At 43.0% G+C, this 25,198-nt stretch overlaps 1 protein-coding gene across 1 annotated transcript in view; it reads left to right on the top strand.

Annotated features, from left to right (window-relative positions):
* Nucleotides 1–16,059, top strand: part of LOC140392891 (serine/threonine-protein kinase 17B-like) — a 47,083-nt gene extending 31,024 nt beyond the window's left edge. Inside the window, exons 5-7 of the mRNA XM_072478657.1 lie at nucleotides 1,045–1,093; nucleotides 6,373–6,552; nucleotides 13,934–16,059. Coding sequence (XP_072334758.1) covers nucleotides 1,045–1,093; nucleotides 6,373–6,552; nucleotides 13,934–14,210 — 506 coding nt within the window. The 3' untranslated portion in view covers nucleotides 14,211–16,059. The remainder of the gene's footprint in view (nucleotides 1–1,044; nucleotides 1,094–6,372; nucleotides 6,553–13,933) is intronic.
* Nucleotides 16,060–25,198: the final 9,139 nt, after the last annotated feature.

The following is a 25,198-nucleotide window of genomic DNA, read 5'->3' as shown; positions in this document are numbered from 1 at the left end:
GATGTGGAACGGTGGGATAAACAAAGCCAGAGTTTCCTGGATGATGAAAGAGAGCGGAGGATGAAGGAGCATATGGCTAGATGTCAGGTTGTGAAAGCAAGAACAGGGCTGAATATGAAAATTGAAGAGGTTGAAGTGAAAAAGGAAATGAGAGGCTGGGAGTCAGAATGAGAAGTGAATGCAACTAAAGGGAACGCAAGGCTTCTATTGGCATATAAATAGCAAAAGGGTGATTTGGGAATCTGTACAAGGAGGGAGAAGCTTGTGAGTAATTGATAGAGGTGTTCAAAATCATGAAGGGTCTACATAGATTAGGTCGAGAGAGATTGTTCCCTTTGGTAGAATGTTCATGAACCAGACATCTGTTGTTATACTCCAGTCACCTTGCAATAACGACCAACATGCCATTTGCCTTCCTAATTGCTTGTTGCAGCTACCACTTTGTTTTTCTTGTAAACAAAAAATTAGAATATCTCTGAACATCGTATAAAGTTTGTCACCATTTCATAAATATTCTGTGTTTCTATTTTTGCCAAAGTGAATAACCTCACATTTTGCCACATGATGCTCCTTCTGCCACTTAATTTCCACTCATTAACCTCCATGCTCCTTTGTAACTTTTATGTTGTCCTCACATCTTGCTGTGCAATCTAGCTTTGCATTATCACCAGACCTAGATAAATTACCCATGAACCCTTCATAGAAGTTAGTGATCTAGATTTCAAATTGCCGAAGCCCCATCACTGATCCTTGATGCACCAACTTGAAAATTCCCATTTACCTCTACTCTTTTGCTTTCTCTCTGTTAACTGACCCTTTATTTATGCTAATGTATAACCCCAACCCCTGATCCCTGGTGAGATCTTTTTCTGCGGCACTTAACTGCCTTTTAGAAATCCAAATACACCACTTCCACAGGTCCCCCTTTTATCTAGCTTTCTAGTTATACTCCTCAAAGCTCTAATAAATTTACAAAATATGATTTCCATTTCATAAAAGGTATAGGAATGTTTTAACTTAATGTAGTATTTCTTTCTCTTGCAGCGCCTGAAATCTTGAACTATGATCCGATTTCCACAGAAACAGACATGTGGTATGTTAAAATTGTGCAGTAATAGTAGTGCCCCTTGTACCCGAGTATGATAGTTCCAGCAAAGAAGTGAACAAGATTTCATGATAGAGGGTGCATTGATAACTCTGCGAGCTAGTGCATGGCAGGTCACAACCACCAGAAGTTTTCTATAACCACATTCCTGTGCAAGTTCACCTGACAATTCTGATCGATCTTAGACATTAAACAAGGCTTTTAATAGAATCCCTACAGTGCAGAGGGAGGCCATTCAGCCCATCGAGTCTGCACCGGTCCTTGGGAAGAGCACCCCACTTAAGTCCACGCCTCCACCCTATCTCTGTAACCATACCTAACCTTTGGACACCTAAGGGGCAATTTAGCATGGCCAGTTCACCTCACCTGCACATCTTTAGACTGGGGGAGGAAACTAGGGCACCCAGAGGAAACCCTTGCAGACACTGAGAGAAAGTGCAAACCCCACTCAGACCGAGTCTGGAATTGAATCCGGGTCACTGGAGCTGTGAGGCAGCAATGCTAACTAACCACTATGCCGCCGTGCTGCCCTTTGTCATTTTGTATTTTGCGTCTATCATGGTATTGTATTGTACCTCAAGATCTTGATCTCAGTTGTTACAATCTCCATTGAGACCACCATCTTTTAAAAGGAAATTGGAACTTCCAGTGACGATGCAACAACATTTCACGTTTTACGGCTTTTGCTATAATAAATAGATAAAAATGCAGTGTCCACTAAACACTATTTTTGTAGGCAGCTTGCACTTTAAACTACAGAACAGAATGCCCACTTCACAGATATACTTTATGCTATTCCTCAAGTGGACGTTCAATTCTGGAAAAAGGGCTTCCGGTGGCGGCCAATGGAGTGAGTGGTCGCACACAGGGCAGCTCCTGCTCAAAAGTGTCGCACTGAGCTCTTTTCACCAGAAAACGGGAGAAATTCCAATGGGAAAGTGCAGTTGAAGGTATGGAGAAGTCTTCTCTCTCCTCCCCCCCCCCCCCCCCCAACAACCCTTCCTGGGGAGTGGCATGTCTGTTGGTTACCAGACCCGGCAGAAGGAGGTGAAAGACCAGGCCAAGGAGTTGAAAGAGACCTGTGGCACAGCAGCAATAGAAAGATGGCAGAGGGGGAAGGGTTGGCATAGGTTGGAAAGCCCCAGATGAAGCAATTGATGGCTTTTATGAGAGAGGAGTTTCGTCAACAAAGAATAGAATTGCAGGAGGACCCATCAGGGGCAGTTGCATCCGGGAAAGGGCTGATGGGTTTGGAGGCATGGGGGTTGCAGATCCGGGAGGTGGAAAAAGTGATGTCGGACCACAGTGATCGGTCGGGTGGTGGCGTTGGAGGCGGAGGTGGAGGCTCCTGGGAGATTGTTGCAAGACGTGAAGAGCAGGAAAACCGGTCTAGATGGTAGAGCCTGCCGTTGGCCTGCCTGAAGGAGTGGAAGGCCCGAGTGCCACGAGATGCACCTCTAGGATGCTGACAGGCCTGGTGACGGAGAGGGTGCTGGACAAGGCCCCCACAGGTGGATAGAATGCACAGGCCTCTAAGGCAGAAGCCAAGCGGTGATCGTAAGACGCCACAAGTTTGTGGAGAAGGAAAAGATCTGCAGTTGGCCAGGAAGAAACCGAACTGTGAATTGGAGGGGAAAAAGGTCCGGATATGCCAGGACATTGGAGCAGAACTGCCAAAAAGGCATTTTGGGTTCGACAGGTCCAAGGCAGTGCTTTATCAGTGGCAGATTAGGTTTGGGGTGCTTTACCCGGCAAAACTGTGGGTGACTTTCAAAGGCCGGGAGTATTATTTTGAAACTCCAGAGGCGACCAATGGCTTTATTAAAGAACATAAACTGGGGAAGAACTTTTTTTAAAATTTTTTTTTAGAACATTACAGCGCAGTACAGGCCCTTCGGTCCTCGATGTTGCGCCGAACTGTGAAACCACTCTAAAGTCCATCTACACTATTCCCTTATTGTCCATATGTCTATCCAATGACCATTTGAATGCCCTTGGTGATTTTTGGGCGATGGAGAAGTTGACACAGTGGAGTTTGGTGAATACGAGTAGTGTAGGGGTGGAGAGGGGTAGGGGGTGTTTCTTTTCTTCCTAGGTGGGAGAACGTTTGGGTCGACTACTTGTTACAGGGGTAATAAGTTTGTACAGGGGCAGCACGGTAGCACAGTGGATAGCATTGTGGCTTCACAGCGCCAGGGTCCCAGGTTCAATTCCTCGCTGGGTCACTGTCTGTGTGGAGTCTGCACGTTCTCCCCGTGTCTGCGTGGGTTTCCTCCGGGTGCTCCGGTTTCCTCCCACAGTCCAAAGACGTGCAGGTTAGGTGGATTGGCCATGCTAAATTGCCCTTAATGCCCAAAAAGGTTAGGAGGGATTATTGGGTTATGGGGATAAGGTGGAAGTGAGGGCTTAAGTGGGTCGGTGCAGACTCGATGGGCCGAATGGCCTCCTTCTGCACTGTATGTTCTATGTTCTAACTGTAGATGAAAAGGGGCAACTGCCAGATATTTGATGGTGAGCGGGATGTTGGAGGGAATGCCGGTTGTGCTAGTGAATGTATACCCACCAAATTTGGACGATGTGAGGTTTGTTGGAAGCGGTTCGGGACTTGGCCGCACATCACTTGGTTATGGGAGGGGGCTTTAACTGTGGGTTGGAGCTGAGGGTGTGCAGGTTGAGCTCCAGGTCAATGGGCAGGCTGTGGATGGCAAAGGAGCTGGGAGGGTTTATGGAAAGGATGAGTAAGGTTGACCCGTGGAGATTTAAGAACCCCGGGATTCTTACTATATCAAAGAAAGGGAAGGACCCATTGGGATGTGGGTCATACCGCCTCTTAAACACTGACGTAAAAGTGCTGGCTAAGTTGGTGGATGGAAGGATGCATTCTGGGGGTGGCTGCAGAGGACAATCGGGCTTCGTAAAGGGCAGGCAACTCGAGCCATTCAAGGCGATTACTGAATGTGATCATGACCCCGAGGTGTTGATGCCTATGGACGTGGAGAAGGCATTTGATCGGGTGGAGTGGCGGTACCTGTTCAAGATCCTGGAAAGGTTTGCATTTGGGCTAAAATTTGTGGCATGGGTGCTACTATATGTAGCCCCGGTGGCGAGCGTATGGACCACTGAGATAACTCATAAGGGATTCAGCGGAGTGCTTTGAGGCATGGTGGGAACTGTGTGTGTGGCCACGTTTGAGGAGTTGTTCTTCATGGGGGGTGGGGGGTTGGAAAAGGGGGAAAATTTGTACAGACTGTAAAACTGAGTTGGGGAGTGTGTTCCCTGGATTATTTATGTTTGAATCAGTTTGGAATAAAATACATTTAAAATTCTGGAAAAAGCCCAAAGTGATACTCGGGTCAAGAAAGTTTGTTTCCAATATTTTCCTTTCCCAGCTTGGTAACTTGTCCTTCACCGTTGGGGTTCTTCCTGGAAATTCTCCCTCTAGTGCAAGCTAGGCAAATCTTCCAGTCTCGTTTCAAATCATTATGCAAGAGCTGTCATTTCAATCTGAGCATGAGTTCTCAACTGCATTGCAAACCAGAGAAACTTGACCGCTAGCTGCTCCCTCTCTCCAATCCTAGCGGTGAGGTTTGATAAGTTTTTTTTTTTTTGGAAAATTACAACCTGATCTCATAATGGCTTCTTATAAACACCTTCTGAAATCCCACCTCCGTGGCAATGTGAATCACATGAGCCTTGGAACTAGGTAGAAATGCAATTTAGTCCGTCTTCGACCCAACTCTATTTTTCTCTTGGAAGAAAATTGATAATTTAAAGCTTCACTGTTTACAAATGAACATTTTCAACAACTTTGTGGGACTTTGGAGACCGGCAGTCAAACCACTAAACACAGTTGCTGCTGTCTCCAAGTGTGAGCACCTTGTACCTTCTTTCCAGCAAAACAACCCATATCTCCCTTTAATCATTAACAGCCACGTCACTTAGGCCTGTTAGGCAGGTCACATGACCCCTTTCATTTTATCTTGGATTAAACACTGGGCCTAAGTGACGGCTATAGGCCCGTCCGTGGATTTGTGCAATATTATCCTGTAGGATGCCTTTTATTTTTTAATATAAATTTAGAATACCCAATTAATTTTTTCCAATTAAGGGGCAATTTAGTGTGGCCAATCCACCTACACTGCACATCTTTGGGCTGTGGGGCCGAAACCCACGCAAACACGGGGAGAATGTGCAAAATCCACACGGACAGCGAATCAGAACCAGGATCGAATCTGGGACCTCGGCGCAATGAGGCAGCAGGGCTAACCCACTGCACCACCGTTCTGCCCTGTAGGATGTCTTTTATGCATCCTATTTCAACATCAACCTATCGAGGAAAGGGAGTTTGTTTGACTGCTCTATTTCGAAGTAAATTTAAGTACAGATGGAGCCCATTGAAACATGTAAGGAAGTTATTACATGGAGCTGTAGCTTTAAATCTAGCAAACATCATCCATGTGTCAAGTCTCATGATATACCCATGAACAGGCCAAAGGCCGTCACTTTCGGCCCTGCAAAGTGTCCAGTTTATCTCCCGATTCTCCCCTGGAAGGACAAGGTATTTCAAAAATTTGAGCAGTCGGCAACACGAGTGGTATTTGCCGCTAACAGGATCGCACAAATGAGTAATGTGGTATATGCATTTCAGTGCCATTGTAATGTTAGGTATGTAGGCCATACATCAAAAGACTGGTGCATTGTGTCAAACGGCATTTCCCTTTTGCTGCGGGTAAGATTTAGAACGTACCTAATCAGCCTGTTTACAAAACCCAAAACAATGTCCAATATTTGATGTGATTCCGCGATTGAACAACGTGCTAAGAATTATGCTGACAACCAATTTAACATTGTCAGTCGGGCTTGCAGTGTGGTGCATTGGAAGCTACATTTATTAATACACGGGGGCCCTGTTCTTTGCAGACAGAGGACATGTGCACACATTGCACCTGTTACAGCTAAACAAAATAAGTGACTACCATTTGCTGGTTCATTTCTCAGGGCAATGCCTTGACCAAAGTCAAACAATGCTGGGCAGTTAACTGTCAGTCACCATCAACTGGAAGTTATTTGGATAAACTTGTCACCTCGATGTTATATGTGCACAGGTGTGATATTTTAAAGAGAGCTGTGCCAAGCATATCCACCATGTTCTCAAGAAATTACACCAAAGTTGTGTAATGATGCACACAGCTGTGATTCTTTGCACTGAAATTGGACAAACAATTAGAGATTCTGATTTGCAGCTTTGTTTTGTCTGTTATCTACAGGAGCATTGGAGTGTTGGTTTATATGCTGCTGACAGGAAAGTCACCATTTCAGGGTGAAGATAAACAAGAGACTTTTCTCAATATCTCTCAAGTTAATGTTGATTATTCAGAAGAAACATTTGAAGGAATCTCTGAAACTGCCATTGGATTTATTCAGCAGCTTCTCGTCAAAAAACCTGAGTAAGTATACATTTGATGGGGAAAATAAAATCATGTACTTAAAAGCATCTTAAAATAGTTCACAAATTCTGCAATACGTTTTTTCAAACTGCACAAATTTGTAAAGTCACATGGTGTTTTTGATAGCTTTAATGTTCTCCGTGATTGGCACCAAACTACAATTGTCATTTTGACTTTTCTCAAGTTAAAACATGGTATTGGTAAAATAAATCTTGAAGAAAAATAGAGAATTGGATTTTTATTGAATTTAAGTGTTAGATCAGGTTAAATGGCAATGTCTCAATCATGTTGGGAAGTGTGCCTCTGCGTTAACTATGTTCGAAGTTCTACCATGCAAGAGATTGTTGTTTTTTTTGGAAAGGCAGTGAAAATCACATTGGGCATACTTTTGTAAAGTTAAATAGGCACAGGCTGAGAATGAATTGCCTTTATCTGCTCTCGAGCAGAATATTTTGTCCCGGGATTGAATGGCATTTCAATAAGTGGATGCTTTTCGTATGACTGAAGTTTTCCAGAATTACAAAACTTGGTAGACAGCTATGTGCTGTATATAGAAGCAGCATCAACACTACTGCCAACTAAACAGCAGTGATATTCTACCTTCTGCTCTCCTCGATAATTTACCATTTTGTTATCAGCCTTATTTTAAATCAGTATGGTCTTTTTCTGCATTGCAACTCCATGAACTGCTTTTCAATCAGCTGTAATGTTGAATATAACTTTGTTTAAAATGGCTGGGGCAGTAGAATAAATGGGGCAGAATAGCAAAGCCACTGGAAAAAATGAAAGTGGACTACCCTATATACCAAAGCAGATGACCTATTCCACTTTAAAACGGGCTCACTATGCTTGAGATACAATGGCATGTTATATCCATCAGTCCTACCAATGCTGACCACTCAAAGCCACTAATCAAGGTGCTTGAACTTCCAACTCCAACCAGAAATCAAATAAGTTGGCATGGCACTGTCAGTGGATCCGAAACCATTCAAGTGCTTTAACTGTATTTTCACTTGTCCATTCAGGGTTTCTTGGTGCTTTACAATCAAGTGAAGTTGGCAGATAACTACAATAAAATTAATATCTGATTTACTCCATGGTTGTGGCTGACAATCAACAATTAGTTTTTAAATTGTACAGTTGTTGAAGGATGATGTGCATGAATCGGAGCTTGAAAATGATGTAGAAGGGCATAGGAATCCTGAAATAAAAACAAAACCCTTGCGACACAACAGCACAGTGGTTACTACAGTTGATTCAAAGCTCCAGGGTCCCAGGTTCCATTCCCAGCTTAGGTCACTGTGTGACGTCTGCACATTCTCCACGTGTCTGCGTGGGTTTCCTCCGGGTGCTCCGGTTTCCTCCCATAGTCCAAAGATGTGCAGGATAGGTGGATTGGCCATGCTAAATTGCCCTTGGTGTCCAAAAAAAAGGTTAGGTGGGGTTAATGGTTATGGGGATAGGGTGGAGGTGTGGGCTTAGGTAGGATGCTCTTTCCAAGGGCTGGTGCAAACTCTGAGCCGAATCGTCACCTTCTGCACTAAATTCGATGATTCTCAAAAAAGGTGCTGGAATCATTCATCAGGTCTGGCAGCATTTCTGGAGAGAAACAGTTTCAGAAGGTCACCGACCCGAAATGTTAAATCTGTTTCTCTCAACAAATGCTGCCCAACTTGCTGAATATTTCCTGCATTTTCTGTTTTTTATTTCCGATTTCCAGCATCCACGATATTGGAATCCTGACTGGCAATCTCGACTTGTGGATGAATGGAAGTTTTACTTAGTCCCATTTGTAGATACATATGAATGTTCTCAAACACAGTTGACTGTGTTATCCAGCCCACAACAACTGGAATTCTCTACTAACTGGAATTTCTGATCTAATACGAACCGTCACTATATCAGCACCATCCGTTAACTGTGCATACTGGATAATAAGGATTTTACTGTACTTATTGGATTATTGCCCTTCAACAAAATTAAAAATGGTCAGAGTAGGTTTGTAATTCTTGACCAGATCACTGAATCAGGGGCTTGGTTTTAAATTGAAGAGGTTTCTGGAATCAAATCCAGTCCCATTTGCAATCATAGGGATGTAATTTATGCAATGCAACTGATTAGGATTGAATAGCATAAATTGTTATCTTTGAGCTTGAGTGTACTTTAGGTAAGTCAGTTGTTAAGGTTTCATGGGATATTAACCATGATTTGTGGATGTTTGTTGAAAGTTCTGGGTTAATGAGGTGAATAGTCCTTTATTTCATAAATATCTTATCAGTGTCATGAGGAAAATGTTAATTGAGAAATAACACATGAGATGAACGTGCAAATTCCAGAGCATGTAATATATACTCTAAAGCTAATAAAACACTGACACTGATTCAAATTTCGATAATAATCTTGCATTTGATGCTCCTGTTATGGAATAAAAATTACCAATCCATAACTTTGACCAAGTAACTTTTTTGGCAGAAGGGAAGGTGGAAAGATTGGCTAGCAAATATTCAGTTGTGCTTTGTTCAGTGATGAGCAAGGCAGACAAACTATTTGTAAATGGATAGATGATTGGTTAGCACTGCAGAAGCACTTAATTACTGTTGCAACTGACTCTTCAATGTCATATAGCAGCATTCTTGTTTGTGTTTTATGTTGGAGTAATGCATAACAGTTGTGTTTTATGTCAGTTGTAAGTATGACCAGGGAAAAATATTTAATTTTGTATCCTGAGTATTGCTGAAAAAAGCCAAAGTCCGCAACAACCAGCTTAACATTCAGTCTAGCTCACAGTGTGGTGCATTTACATGTACTGGAAGCTACACTTATTAATACGCAGGACTCTGTTATTTGTAGTCAGAAAGAATGTGCGCACACTGTCCGTTTCAGCTAAACAAAATAAGTGATGACCATTTGCTGGTTCATTCCTCAGGGCACTGCCTTGACCAATCTGAGTCAAGCTGCCTGGTTTAAATTTCAAAAAATGCTTGGCAGTTAAGTTTCGATTACAATCAACTGGTGCATTCTCCATGGCAATGTCTTCGTCAGAGTCCAGTTACCAACCGATCAACACCCTCTCTTCATACATTATACAGTTGTTGTTTCCTTGGATATTGATATTTTTGCGATATATTGATGAGTGCAAAACAAAAAGCTTTGACAAAATGTTGTCTTCTAGTTCTGTACTACAAAATGACTAATTTTGTGTTTGCTACTTGCGAATAGAATCTAAAAAATAAAATAAGCTGATGCAAGCATTTTTGAATACATAAACAATGCCTTGAATGTAGTAACCAAGGAAAAACAAAATGCAAGCTTTACATTATTTTAGTGTTTGTATGAAAAATACTTTCACTATTCCAAGAAAAGGTTCCATGTTTTTTAAAAAATCATATCTCCTTTGCACTGTAATGAGAGAGGCACAGGGCTAAAATACAAGGATACTGGAAAATACTGTGAAAATCTAGAAGTAGAACGTTCTCAGGTATCGCAAGGGAGGTTTTCCAGACACTTGTGATTACACCATGGAAGACGCTGTGCCCTTTAACATGAGTAGAATTGGGATGATCATTAGAATATATCAGGAATTGGTGGGAATAGTGAAGTATGGTATTACTGAAAGTCAGCAAGGATCTGCCAGTAATGGGGAACTGTTCGAATCTGGGAGCACTTACAAATTAACTCTGCTGTCTTGGAGTGACACTAAGGTCTGGAGTCTGACAAAAGAGCCCAGGATTGTAAGCTTTGGAGAGAGGTTCCAGGGTCCATCAGTTGTGGAAATGTGTTGTGTTATGACACCACCATGCATGTATTGTGGAAGTGGTGGGGTTGAAGAGGCAAGTTATTGAAGTGGGTATTGAAGAATTGGAATGAGGAGTTCTGGGATGTCAGAGGGGCTGTTGTATTCTTCAATTCCTTAAGATTTCACAATTCTCTTCACAGCAATTGCTATTTCTTCATTCTGTCTACCTCCTACATGAATTGGAGTTGCAGTATAAATTGTACTTTGTAGATGCTTGATCAGCCTTTTTTCTTTCTACAGACAACATTAGTGTGGATCAAAAACTAGGTTGTTATGTATCTCCTGCTTATCCAGTGAGAACATTTCAAAACAGATGAATTCTATTGTCATCTAGCAGTTTTTAAACTTTGTAGTCGAAAGATATTTAAATAGGTCAACTTTGCCAACTTTCCATTTAGTTTCCATACCATTTGGAGTTGCACTGTAAGATTTTAGGACTTAAGTATAAATTAATTTTAAAACCCTCACTTGTACTTTACCTACAAGGTATGAATAACTAGTATTTATGAATAGAGTACCATTTATTAAGCCAGATTTGCTTATACTTAAAGCAGTTAAGACAACATAGAACGTTTCTTGTCCCTCAAGATCCAAGGAGTACTTGAATGTTGCCAGCACGGGTGGCTCTCTCGTCTGTCTTTGAAGTGATGTTGAACTATGTCCAGAAGAGTCATACCCCATAAACCATGGTAACATAGCCAACAAAGATCATGATTTTCCACCTTTTATCCCCACTTCTCATTACTCCCCTTACTTGGAAATAATCCAAATTGACCTCTTCCATTTGGCTTATGATTTGTGACTTGTGGCTTATGGCTTGTGACAATAAGCAATTATTATTAGGATGCAAGTCACCTTGTGTCGCCCCACCTTTGCTATTCCTGCCTCTTGGGTTGTAACCTGAGACACCGCTCTATATCTTAAAGTTTTAATTTTGTTGCAAACAAATGATACATTTCCTTTAGACACTGAACAGTCACAAAGCCACATCCTCTTGTCAACATAATTTAACTAAAACCGTTAAAAACACTTCCTATCAAATCAGAAAATAAAGGTATTCCCCTGATGCAAATTAATTAAAGCAATACATGGTTTCTTTAAATACACTGTCATTCTAAGAACACACCCGTTTTAGCTATTTCTTCAAATAGCTGCGGAATACCAGATTTCTAGGCACTTAAGTTATAAAAAAATTAAAATGTCTTTCTCACAGACAACAGCCTTCCTGTAAAGATTGTTAACTGTCTTGACTGTCCATCATCTCACTAACAGAAATTGAACCATTTAACAGTTGTTAAATATAATTAATAGATGTTACAGACCAATAACAAACCCTAAAAATTAGTGGATTGTCAAGATCTTGCACAACCAAAAGTGCATCAAGATCCAACTTGCCAGATCTGTCATTTTTTTGTTCATGGGATGTGGGTGTACCTGGCAAGGTTTATTACATTTTGAGAAAATTAAGAGTCAACCTCCATTGTTTTAGATCTGGAATCACAAGTACACCAGATTAGATGAGGCTACAGGTTTTCTTCTGTAAAGACCATTAATAAACCAGATGGTTTTTTGTGATAATTGATAGTTTCATGGTCACCATTATGGAGGATACAAAAGGAAACTATGGGTGTGGCTCTCCCAAAGGGGAACAACGTCCCCTAGCGAGCGCGATTACGCATGTGTTTCCCGGCGCTCGCTGTGCCAAGAAACACATAGAATCATAGAGAGCAGACGGAGGTCATTTAACCCATCAGGTCTGCACTGGCTCTCCAAAAGAACGGCCCACACTCTGTCCTATCCCCATAACCTCATCTAACCGTTGGACATTAAGGGGCAATTTAGCATAGCCAATCCACCCAACCTGCATATCTTTGGTCTGTAGGAGGAAACCAGAGCTCCTGGAGGAAACCCACGCAAGACACAGGTACAAAGTGCAAACTCCACACCAGTCACCCAAGGCCGGAATTCATCCCAGGTCTCTGGCACTGAGGCAGCACTGCTAACCACTGCCATAGTGCCTCACAGAACTAAACAATCTCTGTCAAACCTTTCATACAATTCAAAGCACCCTGAGAAAGAAACCGTCTTGGAGAAATTGGAGTTTGTCAGTGTCCCAAAAACTGACACAAGCTTGGTTGTGCCAGACGGAATTAAAAGAATCTCACTGGTTGGAGGCAAGTACCATGTTGCGTGAGTACATGCACAGTTACCCCTGTGCAGTATACATACCACTCTAATACCGAAAAAGATGGCAGAGTTTGGTCAAATGAAGACTCTGACACAGCCCAGTGCCGTTCTTTGTATAATGCCACCAATCTGTTTTCTCAATTGGCAGACAATGTAATTCAGTAGGGTATACTCAGCCAAGCAGAGTGGAACTACCAATAAATGTAGTGTACGTGCAGTTCAAACTAATAAACGGCATTAAGGCTTTTCAGTGGGATTATGTGGAAGTGATGCAAGGGATGGCTATTCAACGCGACTCGCATTGTATGAGGAGCCTGAATGGGATTATGCTAAGACTGCACATAGCCCTGTTTTGTACAGTCGGGAGCTCCGCTCATTGGAGCTTCCCAGTGTAGTGAGAAGGCAGAACACCATTTTCAAATGCCGTCCCGTTCTCCGAGGCCTCCAAAGTGAACCCTGACCAGCTTCAACCACACCCATGCAGGGCACCCAGGCCCAATTGCACATGCGCAAAAAATGGCATCTTGGCAGTGCCTATGCCAATGCCATATGGGGGCTTGGCAGTTCCAGGCTGGCACCCAGGTAGCACTGCCAGGGTACCCATGTGACACCAGCAGTGCCAGAACAGCATCCAGCCCAAAAGGCATGAAGCTGGGTGCCTCCAAACCCCTGGGAGATCCCCATGAGTGCCATCCTGCCTGGTTCCCATTTGTGGGGACCAATGCTGAAAGGCGGTTGCTCGAGGTCTCTTGAGGCAAAGGGGCTGAATCCCAAAGCCTCAGGTACCTCCGGTATCTACACATTGGAGTCAGACTAGCTGTCTCGCTCTAATATGCAGATTTGCCAATCCTGCCCACAATCCATCCATTTAGTTTTCAAATATTTCCTTTTGGCTGACCTGTATTTCACGACTTATCCATGGTTCTTGTCTCATTTGTATGACAGGAAGCGAAAATCACAGGACTGTGCCCTATTTTCACTTAATGTAAAACTTGTTAAAGAAACACCTTCTTTAAGTTGGTCTCAATTCTGTAATGTTTAGCAATTGCTTCAATTTGGAGGAGGAAATGTATCCTACTACATTGGTTAACCTTTCTGCCCATCAGTCTTGAGCCTATCAGTCTTGACTCATTTATTTATGAAGTCATTTAAAGACTTTACTGGTTGCTATGTCTTGTTTTGTTGATGATGCTTTTTGTTTATCTTGTTTAACAAATAAATTGATGGTGTATTGGACTGTCATGAAATTGATCTTTAGCTGTTTAAGTCACTGGCAGATGCACAAATTTGGTTTGATGTGATTGAACAACTATTTTCACTGTTCTAATTAATCTCCATCCTTTCGTCTTTCTTAAAAAAATAATTAGACAAATTATAACTTCTCTTTTTATCTTGAAGGGACCGATTAAATGCTGAAGCATGTCTTTTTCATCCATGGCTGCAAGCAGAAGAATTGATGATTAATCCTGCACCTGAAATTATGCCGTGTGCTTCACAGTCCGAAGAGTGCACTAAGCCTTTAGAAGAAAACCCTGTACGATCCCTGACATTTGGCGTGTGCAGACATTTGGATAAAGAAAATATTTCTGATGAATCGACCATCGTTCCCAAACGATTCCGATTTGATGATTCGTACAAAAGTTGTCATGAGGTCACTGGGGAATTGGTATTCTGAAACTGTACAGTTCGTTGCAAATTGAATGCACTTTGGGAAATCTTCCCCTTTTTATGTTGAGATTGATCACTTTATAAAAGTGATCCAGATGTATGTGACTTGTAAGTGCATAAATGTTTTCTTGGTAAATTTAAGCAGTGACTCTCTGTGGAGCACTGATAAATTAGCACTTTCAAACTTTTTAAAAAAAAAGTTACATGGAAGCACACCAACCTTTTGCACTTATCTCGATAGGAAATACTCATGTGGAATTATTTAGAATTATGGCTATTAAGCTTAGGATAATGAGCAAATTGAAAGCGATGTCTTAATGTCTACTTGATTCATTCCATGTTGAATGGTTCTATTAGTACACAGATATGAACCTTTTTTTAAGGCAGCTAGGTTTTACTGGACAGCTGTAATTGAGGTCAGTGATTATAGCTCACAAATTTAATATAATATAATTATTCAAGATTTTTCACAGTTGCAACAACTCCACGATAAAGATAATTTGTTTGAATAAATTCTGATTATCTGAGAAACCCTGAGGTGGTTCAGTTTGTACGCAGGTTGTTCAAACTTGCTCAAATGGCGTGTTGCAATTGTAGTTGTAGTTTGAAAATTTTGTTCTTCTAAACAATAGACTTCAGTGTAAAATAAAATTATTCCCTGCAGAGTGAATTTCTTCTGTTGCATTATGTTAAAAAAGTTGCATTCCTTTTAGTTGTACCAAGGTTTAATGCTGATTAGTAGCCTGACAGATTTGATTCTTTCAGTTTTTAGTATAAATGTACATAAATCTCAAAAGTAAATTCTGAACAAACTATTAGAAGTTATGCTTCCATGTAACAATATTGTTAGGTTTTGGCTTACTTCTGTGCTCACCTATTCATGATTGTTTCATTATGATGAATAGGAGAAGATATATGGACTGTCAAATGCAGGGGTGAAAAACCCTGATTTGCATCCATTCATGGTCTTAATTTGGTGCAAACACATTTGGATTGTTCTCAGCTATTTCAGAAGAAAATCTTGATTCAGCAAGGCTTATAACTATTTTCCAGTTGTTTTGGATGTGTTGATTATGCATATTAAATTGAAGCAATAGATGGATAGTTGAAAATATTTTGAGTAAATATTTTCCGGCACTTTTTCCACTTTACATGTGACAGTTGCCTTATTTTGGAATCCTAAGGCAACCAATTTAAATTTTTTAAGAGGGTAATGTACATGTGGAAGTGGTCTGTCACAAATGAAAATTGGGATTATATTACCTGCCAATAATTAGAGATATTTTAATGGCTTCATGAATAATCATGCTTTTAGATGTCCAGTCAAAACTTAAGGGCAGCAGGTTGCACAAGTGGATAGCACTGTGGCTTCATAGCACCAAGGTCCCAGGTTTGATTCCCCGCTGGGTCACTGTCTGTGCGGAGTCTACACGTTCTCCCAGTATCTGCGTGGGTTTCCTCCAGGTGCTCCGGTTTCCTCCCACAATCCAAAGACGTGCAGGTTAGGTGGATTGGCTATGCTAAATTGCCCTTAGTGGCCAAAAAGGTTAGATGGGGTTATTGGGTTAAGGGGATGGGGTGGAAGTGAGGGCTTAAGTGGGTCGGTGCAGACTCGATGGGCCGAATGACCTCCTTCTGCACTGTATGTTCTATGTTAACATAACAATGCAGGAAGCCTGAATCATGGCTTTAAACATAGAATGCATGGGTCATGGCTACAATGGAAGTCATGGAATCTTTAACCCAATGAAGATGTCACTTTCCCTTTTGAAAATTTAAAACTGAGGTTACATATCTAATTTTGATTCATTCATGTTAATATTTTATAATTTGAAAATTAAATCTGATGAAATATGGCTTACATGCTTGGAAAACTTCATTTTTTATGACATTTTGCAAATTATAATTTAATTTCTCAGAAAATATTTTGTCAATTTATTTAATTCAAACTTAAACAAAGGTCTTTGTAATTAACAAAATGAATATATTTATTATATATGTGAAGTTCTGCTCCGCAGTTTCCAGAAACCAGAATTAAGTCCCGTCTGCCTTCTTATTTTGTAATGGGATACTTGCCTCTGTCAGCTGAGGCATAGAATATAAGAGCAGGCAGGTTATGATGGAGCTGTATAAAATGCTTGTTAGGCCACAGCTGGAGTATTGTGTGCAGTTCTGGTTGCCACACTATAGGAAGGGCAGAGAGGGAGATTCCCCATGATGGCCTGGAACGTTTCGGCTATGAAGAGAGGCTGACTAGGTGGGGATTGTTTTCTCTGGAGCACAGAATGCTTGGGGAGGGGGGGGGCGGGGGGCGCTCAGGAGAGAGACCTGATTGAGGTGAATAAAATTGAGGGAAATGGGGTAGATGGAAGAAACCTTTCCACTTGGAGGGGTCAATATCCAAGGGGACATTTCTATGGGGCATAGATTTAAGGGCAGTGGATTTGAGGGGAAACCTTTTCACCCAGAGTGGTGGGTATCTGAAACTCACTGCCTGAAGGGATGGAAGAGACGGGAATCCTTCCAACATTTAAGCATTTAAATGAGCACTTGATACACCATAGCATACAAGGCAACAGACAAAGTGCTGAAAAATTAGATTATAATAGGTAGGTGCTTGATGGCCAGAGCAGGCACAATGGGTTGAAGGGCCTCTTTGTGCTGTAAAATTCTGACTGACTCAACTTGGATATTTAACTTGGAATCATGCAATGCTTATGTATGTTGACCGAGTGAATCCTAAACATACATACGTACATAAGCCAGGAAAAGTGAGATCTGGGGTGGTAACAAGAGAGAATACGGTGATGGGGTACATTGATGTGGTGGTTTCATTAAGGTGAAGCACACTATGTCTGTACAAGTCTGTAGTACAAGGTTTTAGTTAGAATCCTGGAGTTTTGGTCAACATGCGATGAGTCATACTGAGGCTTTCAAAGGAGTGAAAATGAGGGTCACGAGATGAATTCACAATTTGAAGCACTGGTTTTCAAGATAGGATTAAAAAACTGGAACACTAGACCTTTAGAGAGGGTGTAAACTTTGGGATGGTGTGGCCTATAAAATGAAGGGAATAGATTGTGTTTCAGCAGATGTGTTCCAATTAAATAGGTTAAGGAGGATCGCAGATGGTAACTTTTCAAGTTGTACAAGATCAGATCCATGTTAGATATTGCAGGCTAACTCTTTTCCCACAGAATCAGGGACCTTTGGAACAGGCTGCCAGGTTGCATGGTGCCCACCGATTCACTGGATTCATTTAATAATCTTTATTAGTGTCACAAGTAGGCTTACATTAACACTACAATGAAGTTACTGTGAAAATCCCCTAGTTGCCACACTATGCGCCTGTCCGGGTGCACTAAGGGAGAAGCATGAGCTCAACCTATTTTGGGGGGGGGTTTGATTCTGATATTGTGTTTAATTCGTAGTCTAACTTCTTGAAGTGGTTTGAGCTGAGGGGGATATATTTCTCTCAAAATTGACCTGGGTATTTCTGTTTCTTACCTCTCTCAGGTGATCACATATTAGGTAGATTGTGGAATGTACAGTAAGTTTCCACTTTTAAGTTGCCCTGTTTTATGTTCTAATATAATGCCAAGTGGGTTATAGAGCCAATATTCATGGTTGGCCTTTTCAGCATAATATGTTTTCACGCTGGGAGTTATGTGGGGTTACATGACCTGACTGGTACCATTTGAGCGAGTGAGAGGACACTGACACATGTCTGTTCCCCCAGCACATCCCAAAACCTATAGCCCAGCCGGTCCTGCACATCCTCAACCACACCCACGGCAGTGGACCTCCTCCACAGAACAGCACCCTGCTCACCCAGATCAAAAGAAGAAAAACCCTTTAACAGAAAAGCACCCGAGTTGTTTTAGGAACAATCAACAAATCAATCCAGGATTAACCAAGCCCATCTGTGATATGGTACGAATTAAGTAATGGCATGATGGGAAAACTGGTCAATGGGAAGACTGGTCAAAAGGTTTGATACAATACAAGAAAGACTGAAACTACTCATTCCAGCTCACCAGACCCAGGTAAAGAATGCTGCCCTAACCATTTTCAGACTAGTATGGCCGTAGGCCAACTCTGCATAACTTGAAGTCTGAAAAGATCAGCGAAGGTCGAGCCATTCCAAAATACTGGACCTCAGCAACTCCTGATAAAACTAACTCGTCATAACCCAGGGCCGTAGGAATTTAAAACAAAGATATGTTCAGGAAGAAACAAGTCTATTCCGACCTTTCGATGTTCCCTCCGAGGACTAAATAATGGTATGAGTGATATGACCAAACATGGTCTGGTCTTTGCTTCCGTTTGTATTTCCGATCAAACACCTGACCATGCTGTTGTCACATAATCTTGATAAAGATAATGTATAAATATTGAGCTAATTCTCCGCGAAAGCATGGAACTTGTGAAAAACTGAGCAGTTTTGTTGACTGCTCTCTGACTTCAAGTTTCAGCCATTACTGCATGCAGTTGTTTTCGAAAATAAAGCTCGTTATTCTGTCTTAACGAGTGTGTTGTATCTTTCTACTACAGAAGCGGGAAAATATTGACTTTGACATTCTGGCGCAAGCGAGCAGTTACCAATATCCTGAGTGAATTCCGTGGGGGACTGAAGAAGTGATCGAGCCAGACCCGGAGGAAAGAGACAGACGCCGGCACAAGGTAAAATTAACCTTGGTCTCAATCTCTCTCTATCTCGGATTGGTGGTTCGATCCCTCATCCCTGACGGAAGTAACTAAACAGGTGACGGTGCTCGAATCTAAATTGTACTTATTAAATTTTTAGTAGAGTACGTGGGGTCAGGGACCCCAATTGTGGTTAGCCTTCGGTCAGGGACCTCTTGCTTGTTTTACAAGTTTAAGTTTGGGTCAGGGACCCTGCAATTTGATTTGGTACCAGGGATTTTTTTGATTGCCAGGGGCACATTTTATTGACATTATGGGACAGAGTTTAGACAAAACTGGGGGCAATTCCCCTCTATTTTTCATGTGCTCTGAAAACCCTTCTCAAGAACGTAATTTACGAAGATTATCTGCAGCGCTGCACAATAAATTGGGTAACGATATTTGGCCACTAGGGGGCACTTGGAACTACGATAATTGCATTTCTGCTGAGAAAATCATTTGGCAGACAAACGCCGGGTTCCACTAAACGCCATGAACAATCGTTATTAATGAGTTGGAGAGATAATGCCCGTAGAAATGATTGTGTGGATGGTAAAGCAAAAAATTGGGAGACTTTAAAATTGGAATGTGAACTTTGGGATAGAAAGCATAAACAACACGGCGAAAATAAAAAATCTCCAACCACTAGGCAAAGAGGGCTAGCCCAGCAGATTAAACAAAAGGAGGATCCTCCCAGTTGCTCTGGCATGCTGATGTTTCCCTATTCAGGCGATACGGAAGAGGAGGATTTAACCCCTGGACCCCGCCCTCATCCTGCACACCCTTGTCCTACAATTCCACCGTCCCAAGTCCAGACTCCCCCTTATGGTCCCACTGCCAATGGAACTCCTGCAAACGCATCCCCCGTAGCAATACGCACTCAGTCACATATGCAAGCCGTTAATATGGAACAACCCTTCACCTCTGTTAATCAGGCTTTTCTTGATTTATCACTCCAACCTAAGGAGGAGGAAACTTTTCCGCCACCACCTCCCCCCCGCAAATTATCCCATTAGGAGTGTTATTAACCCCCATGCTGGTGATAATGACGACCCATTAATTGAGGTGTGGCAGGCTTTTAAACCTCATGAGCTATGTTTGATCATGGCCCAATGTCCCTCCTGCAAAGAGGACTCATAAGGGTTCACTGAGTTTTTGAGGAGAACTGCGACCATGTACGGTGCTACCGCACGTGATCAATATTCACTGATTTATTCATCCCTTCCCCCAGAATTAGGGGAAAGATGGAAAAATGAATTAGGACTTCATGGGGACACGTGGACGGCCTTCAGCGCCGCACACCAAATGGAGGATGAACAGCGTATTTTAATGTTCCCTGCACTAAAACGGGCTCTCCGTAAACCCGTTGACATCGCCAAACTCCTTGAATGTACCCCCACTTCTAAGGAAGATGGTCCAGAATTTTTTGACCGCTTTTGTGGCGTGTACACTCTTTACTCCGGGGACATTGCTTTCAATGCAGGCACACAGCCTCCCCAATTTAATGCACTATTAATGCAGGTTTTGCCTGACCGTGTAGCATCCAGTATTAAAACTAATAACATGGACTGGTCTGACAATTCTAAACCTCAAATGAAACGTGCTGTGTCTTATTATTGGAGCAATGGCCGCAACCGTGAGACCTGTTACAAAGACACTTGGCCCAAAATTCAATCCGAACTCATCCAACGTCCCTTTCAAAGAAGAGCTCCTAAAGGTCAGAACTCTCAGACAGATTCACGTTACTATCGCCCAGATTGCACGAACGCTCCTGAATTTGGTTACCGCTCACAGGCTCCTTACCCCTTCACTCCACACATGGAGGATTTCGACAGCGCTCCTCCGCGTCGTCCTCCTGCCAAATATAATGTAACTTGCTTCAACTGTCAACGTACAGGCCACTACGCTAGGGATTGTCCAGCACCCCAACGACAAGATAGATTTCAACCCCGTCGGCAGGCACCCTTCACTACCTCTAACCCCTACTGACTAGCCAGATCGAACTTTCTGGTCCTCTCAACAGACCACTCTGACGAGCCCACTGCTACGATTTACACAGAGGGCGTGCCTATCCCCTTCCTGATTGACACCGGCGCGACTCATTCTACACTAGACTGGACATTAATTCAGAAACATTGCTTTCCCCTTTCTGATCAGCATGTGGAACTTGCTGGTTTCATGGGCGAAGGTGCTGTTTATCCGCTTACGAAGCTGCTCTCTGTTCAATTTGAGGGCCGGGAATGTTGCATCCCTTTCACAGTTACCCGTGTCCTCGGTGTCAACCTGGCCGGACGTGACTTGCTGTGTCCCTTGCAGGTGGAAATTGTTTGCCTTGATAACGGCATTACTATATCAGCTATCCCGCAGGCCCAGCTTCGAAATTTTCCCCTTTTCACTACTCCACAGTGGTGGTCGGTTGATTTTGATCCCTCACACTTTTCACCTCCGTTAGATATTCCTGATCCACATGTCACTCTTTGCTACGATCATGCAGGATGCTCGCCTGATTTGGAGAGCATTTACCAAGACGCCCTAGGTTCTCTACAATCCGTTTCCCTTAGCGAGGGCCTCTGCCTTTCTTGTCAATTTACCCCATGGCTTCTGGCGTCAGTCGGGACTTGTCACCCCACGTGACCCTTTCTGTGAATGAAGGCTACAGTGCCAAGTCCTTGGGATTTCTGGCAGCTGCACTACGAGGACAAGCTGATCCTTTAATGGAAGTCAAATCCGGCTTACTCACACTTCCAACTTCTTCCATCGGGCAGGAGATACAGAAGTCTGAGAACACGCACGAACAGACTCAAAAACAGCTTCTTCCCCACTGTCACCAGACTCCTAAATGACCCTCTTATGGACTGACCTCATTAACACTACACCCTGTATGCTTCATCCGATGCCAGTGCTTATGTAGTTACATTGTATATGTTGTGATGCCCTATTATGTATTTTCTTTTATTCCCTTTTCTTCTCATGTACTTCATGATCTGTTGAGCTGCTCGCAGAAAAATACTTTTCACTGTACCTCGGTACACGTGATCATCAACAAATCCAATCCAATCTTACCCGCAGGCACTTTAGAATATTTTCAACGCACATTTGTCCTCATTGGCACACTGCACCACCATCGTTCAGTCAAATTAACGACTTCTGAACTACCCGCAGATTTATGGGCAGCCTCCAAACACGACGTTGGTCTCACTAATGTCCCTCCCGTTGTTATTAAAGTTAAACCTGACATGCCCTTGCCCTCGATTTCGCAGTACCCTTTGCGCCCCGAGGCTGAAGAAGGAGTCTCGGTCATGATTCAATCGTTCCTTCAACAGGGAATTGTGGTACCATGCCAATCGCCCTGTAACACCCCGATTCTACCAGTTCCTAAGATAGGAAGACCATCCGAATGGCGTTTGGTCCAAGACCTCCGACGTATTAATCGGATAGTGGAACCCTTACATCCTATTGTCCCAAACCCGGCGACAATCCTTAGTAATGTCCCACCGGAAGCGACTGTTTTTACCCTTGTTGATTTACAACATGCCTTTTTTGCGATACCCCTCGCCCCTGAATCACAGTATTTGTTTGCCTTTACATTTAAGGGCAACCAATACACTTGGACTAGGCTCCCACAGGGCTTCATTCATTCTCCAACCCTTTTCTCACAAGCATTGCACTCCCAGTTAGCGACATTATCAACTCCTGGTGGCTCCACCATCATCCAATATGTTGATGACTTACTCCTTGCCAGCCCTGACTTCAACGCTAATCAGCGTGACACCATTTACCTGCTCATCCATCTCCATTCATGGGGATATGTGATCCCGCCCACTAAAGTTCATAAAGGCCAACGGCAGGTCAAATTTTTGGGTGTCCTAATAAGTGCTACGGATCGCTCCCTTACTCAGGAACGCATTACTCCTATACTGCAGACCCTATTTCCTACATCGCCCAAGCAGGGTGCGAGCCTTTTTAGGATTGGTGAACTTTTGCAGACAATGGATTCCGAATGTTACTGTCCATACTAACGATTTAACTCCGTACTCTTCTCAAAATGCTCCTCTTAAGTTTTAACTTCCTGATTCAGCAAAACAATCTTTTGTTACACTCAAAAACGCCCTGGCTACCGCCCCAGCGCTAGGACTACCTATGTATGACAGACCCTTTCGGTTGTACGTTAATGTTCTTGATGAATGTGCCACTGGTGTTCTAACACAAGAACATGGTGACCAGCGTCGCCCGGTCGCCTACTATTCTACGAAATTGGATCCTGTAGCTTGCGGTCTACCTCCCTGCACCCAAATTCTTACGGCTGTCCGTTTGTTAGCACAGGCAGCCTCTAATCTGACCCTTCACCAGCCAGTACAAGTGTATACCTCGCACTCTATTGTGGCTCTCCTAACGTCTCAGCAAACCCAGCATCTGACTCAAGCCCGCTTGAGCCGCTATGAGGTTTCACTATTGCAAAACCCCTACCTCTCTCTTCATTACTGTTCTACCTTAAATCCTGCTGTGTTCCTCGAACAGCCCCCCAACCTTGTGGACCCGCCACACGATTGTTTGCTTCGGAATCACTTCCTTACCGCGCCTCGCCCGGATTTAACGGACCGGCCTATTGATAATCCAGATCTAATTTTTTATGTTTATGGCAGTGCCTCCATTTCTCTCACTGGCATCCCAGAGCCGAGATATGCCGTGGTAACCGACACTGACGTGCAGGAAGCAGCAGCCTTCGAGACCCCTGTCTCCACATAAAAAGCCAAGCTATTTGCCCTTACTCGAGCATGTATTTTGGCCACAGATAAAAATACTAATGTTTACACTGATTCTAGGTATGCCTTTGGCGTGACCTACGATTTTGGTCACCTCTGGCAACAGCGAGGCTTTCTCACCTCTGCGGGAGCTCCCATTCAAAATGCTCTTTGGATTAAAAATCTCCTCGATGCTATTCAGCTTCCCCATCAATTGGCAATTATTAAATGTGCTGTGCGCACAGGGGGACACTCCTGTTCAATTAGGAAATGCCCGTGCTGATTCGGCTGCTAAGGCTGCGGCTATATCAGCCTCTCTGATTGCTCCCAGTGGGGCTAATCAGGCTCTAAACCAGGTACCTGCATTAGGAGCGAAGGGCATGCCAGACATAATTGAAGTTCAAAATCTACAGAGGGACGCCTCTGATTCCGAGCGCACACTATGGAAGTCAATGGGGTGTTCACACTCCTTGACACGAGACCTCGGGCTTACTCCCGTTGGTCAAGTTTGTATTCCGAATTCTTTATTGCCGGTACTTATTGATATTTGCATTCTTGTACCCACCTTGGCAAGGAGGGAATGGTACAGCTACTCCTGAAAACTTGGTGGCACCCAGATTTGAATACAGCAGCGCAAACGCGGCTGGATTGATGCGTTATTTGCACGAAACATAATAAGGGTAAAGGCATTAAATGCCCTCCAGGAACCACTCCCTTGCCAGATGGCCCTTTTGCCTGTATACAGCTTGATTTTATCAAATTGCCAAAAGCACAGTGCTATAAATATTGTTTAGTAATAATCGATGTGTTTAGTAAATGGATTGAAGCCTTCCCCACCACTAATTGTACGACACATACAGTGGTGATGTTGTTAACGGAAGTCATTCCTCGTTTTGGGGTACGCAAAATGATGAGCTCAGACAACGGACCACATTTTGTAGCTTGGATCAATACTGAATTGTGCGAAGCACTCGTAATTAACCAGCAACTGCACTGCGCGTATCACCTGCAGGCTGCAGGAATTGTGGAAAGAGCCAACGGGACTTTAAAAGAAAAATGATCTAAATTAACTGAAGAAACTGGGTTAAATTGGCTAAAAGTATTACCCTTGACACTGTTTCACATGCGAGTGACTCCCCATTCGCGGACCGGACACTGCAGAGGTAGTCTATGGTCGGCCAATGAGGACTCCCCAGGATGCCCATGAAAAACCCCTAGAGGGAGTAGACCTCCATGTGATGGGCGAACAAATGCAGAACTATTTGAAGCAATTAACACTTTCTCTGAAGTTTCTCCACTCACAGATAAAACAGGCACATCTCCCAGTAACGGCAGGGACAGCCGTCCCTCGATATCCAGTGATCAAACCCGGAGACCACGTGTTGGTGAAAAACTGGGACAGAAGGAAACTAGGACAACGCTGAAGCGGACCCTTCCTTGTACTGCTGACTACACCAACTTCCATCAAACTTGAAGGACGTTCAAGTTGGATACATCTATCCGATTGCAAGAAGATAGTCTCCAACCCAGACGAGAACACAGGATGAAGATCTTATAATTTTTGCAC

Source organism: Scyliorhinus torazame, chromosome 2 (assembly GCF_047496885.1).
Source record: "Scyliorhinus torazame isolate Kashiwa2021f chromosome 2, sScyTor2.1, whole genome shotgun sequence".
Classification (NCBI taxonomy): domain Eukaryota; kingdom Metazoa; phylum Chordata; class Chondrichthyes; order Carcharhiniformes; family Scyliorhinidae; genus Scyliorhinus; species Scyliorhinus torazame.
Note: the sequence above shows the minus strand (reverse complement) of the source record. Positions and strands in the feature narration are given on the sequence as shown.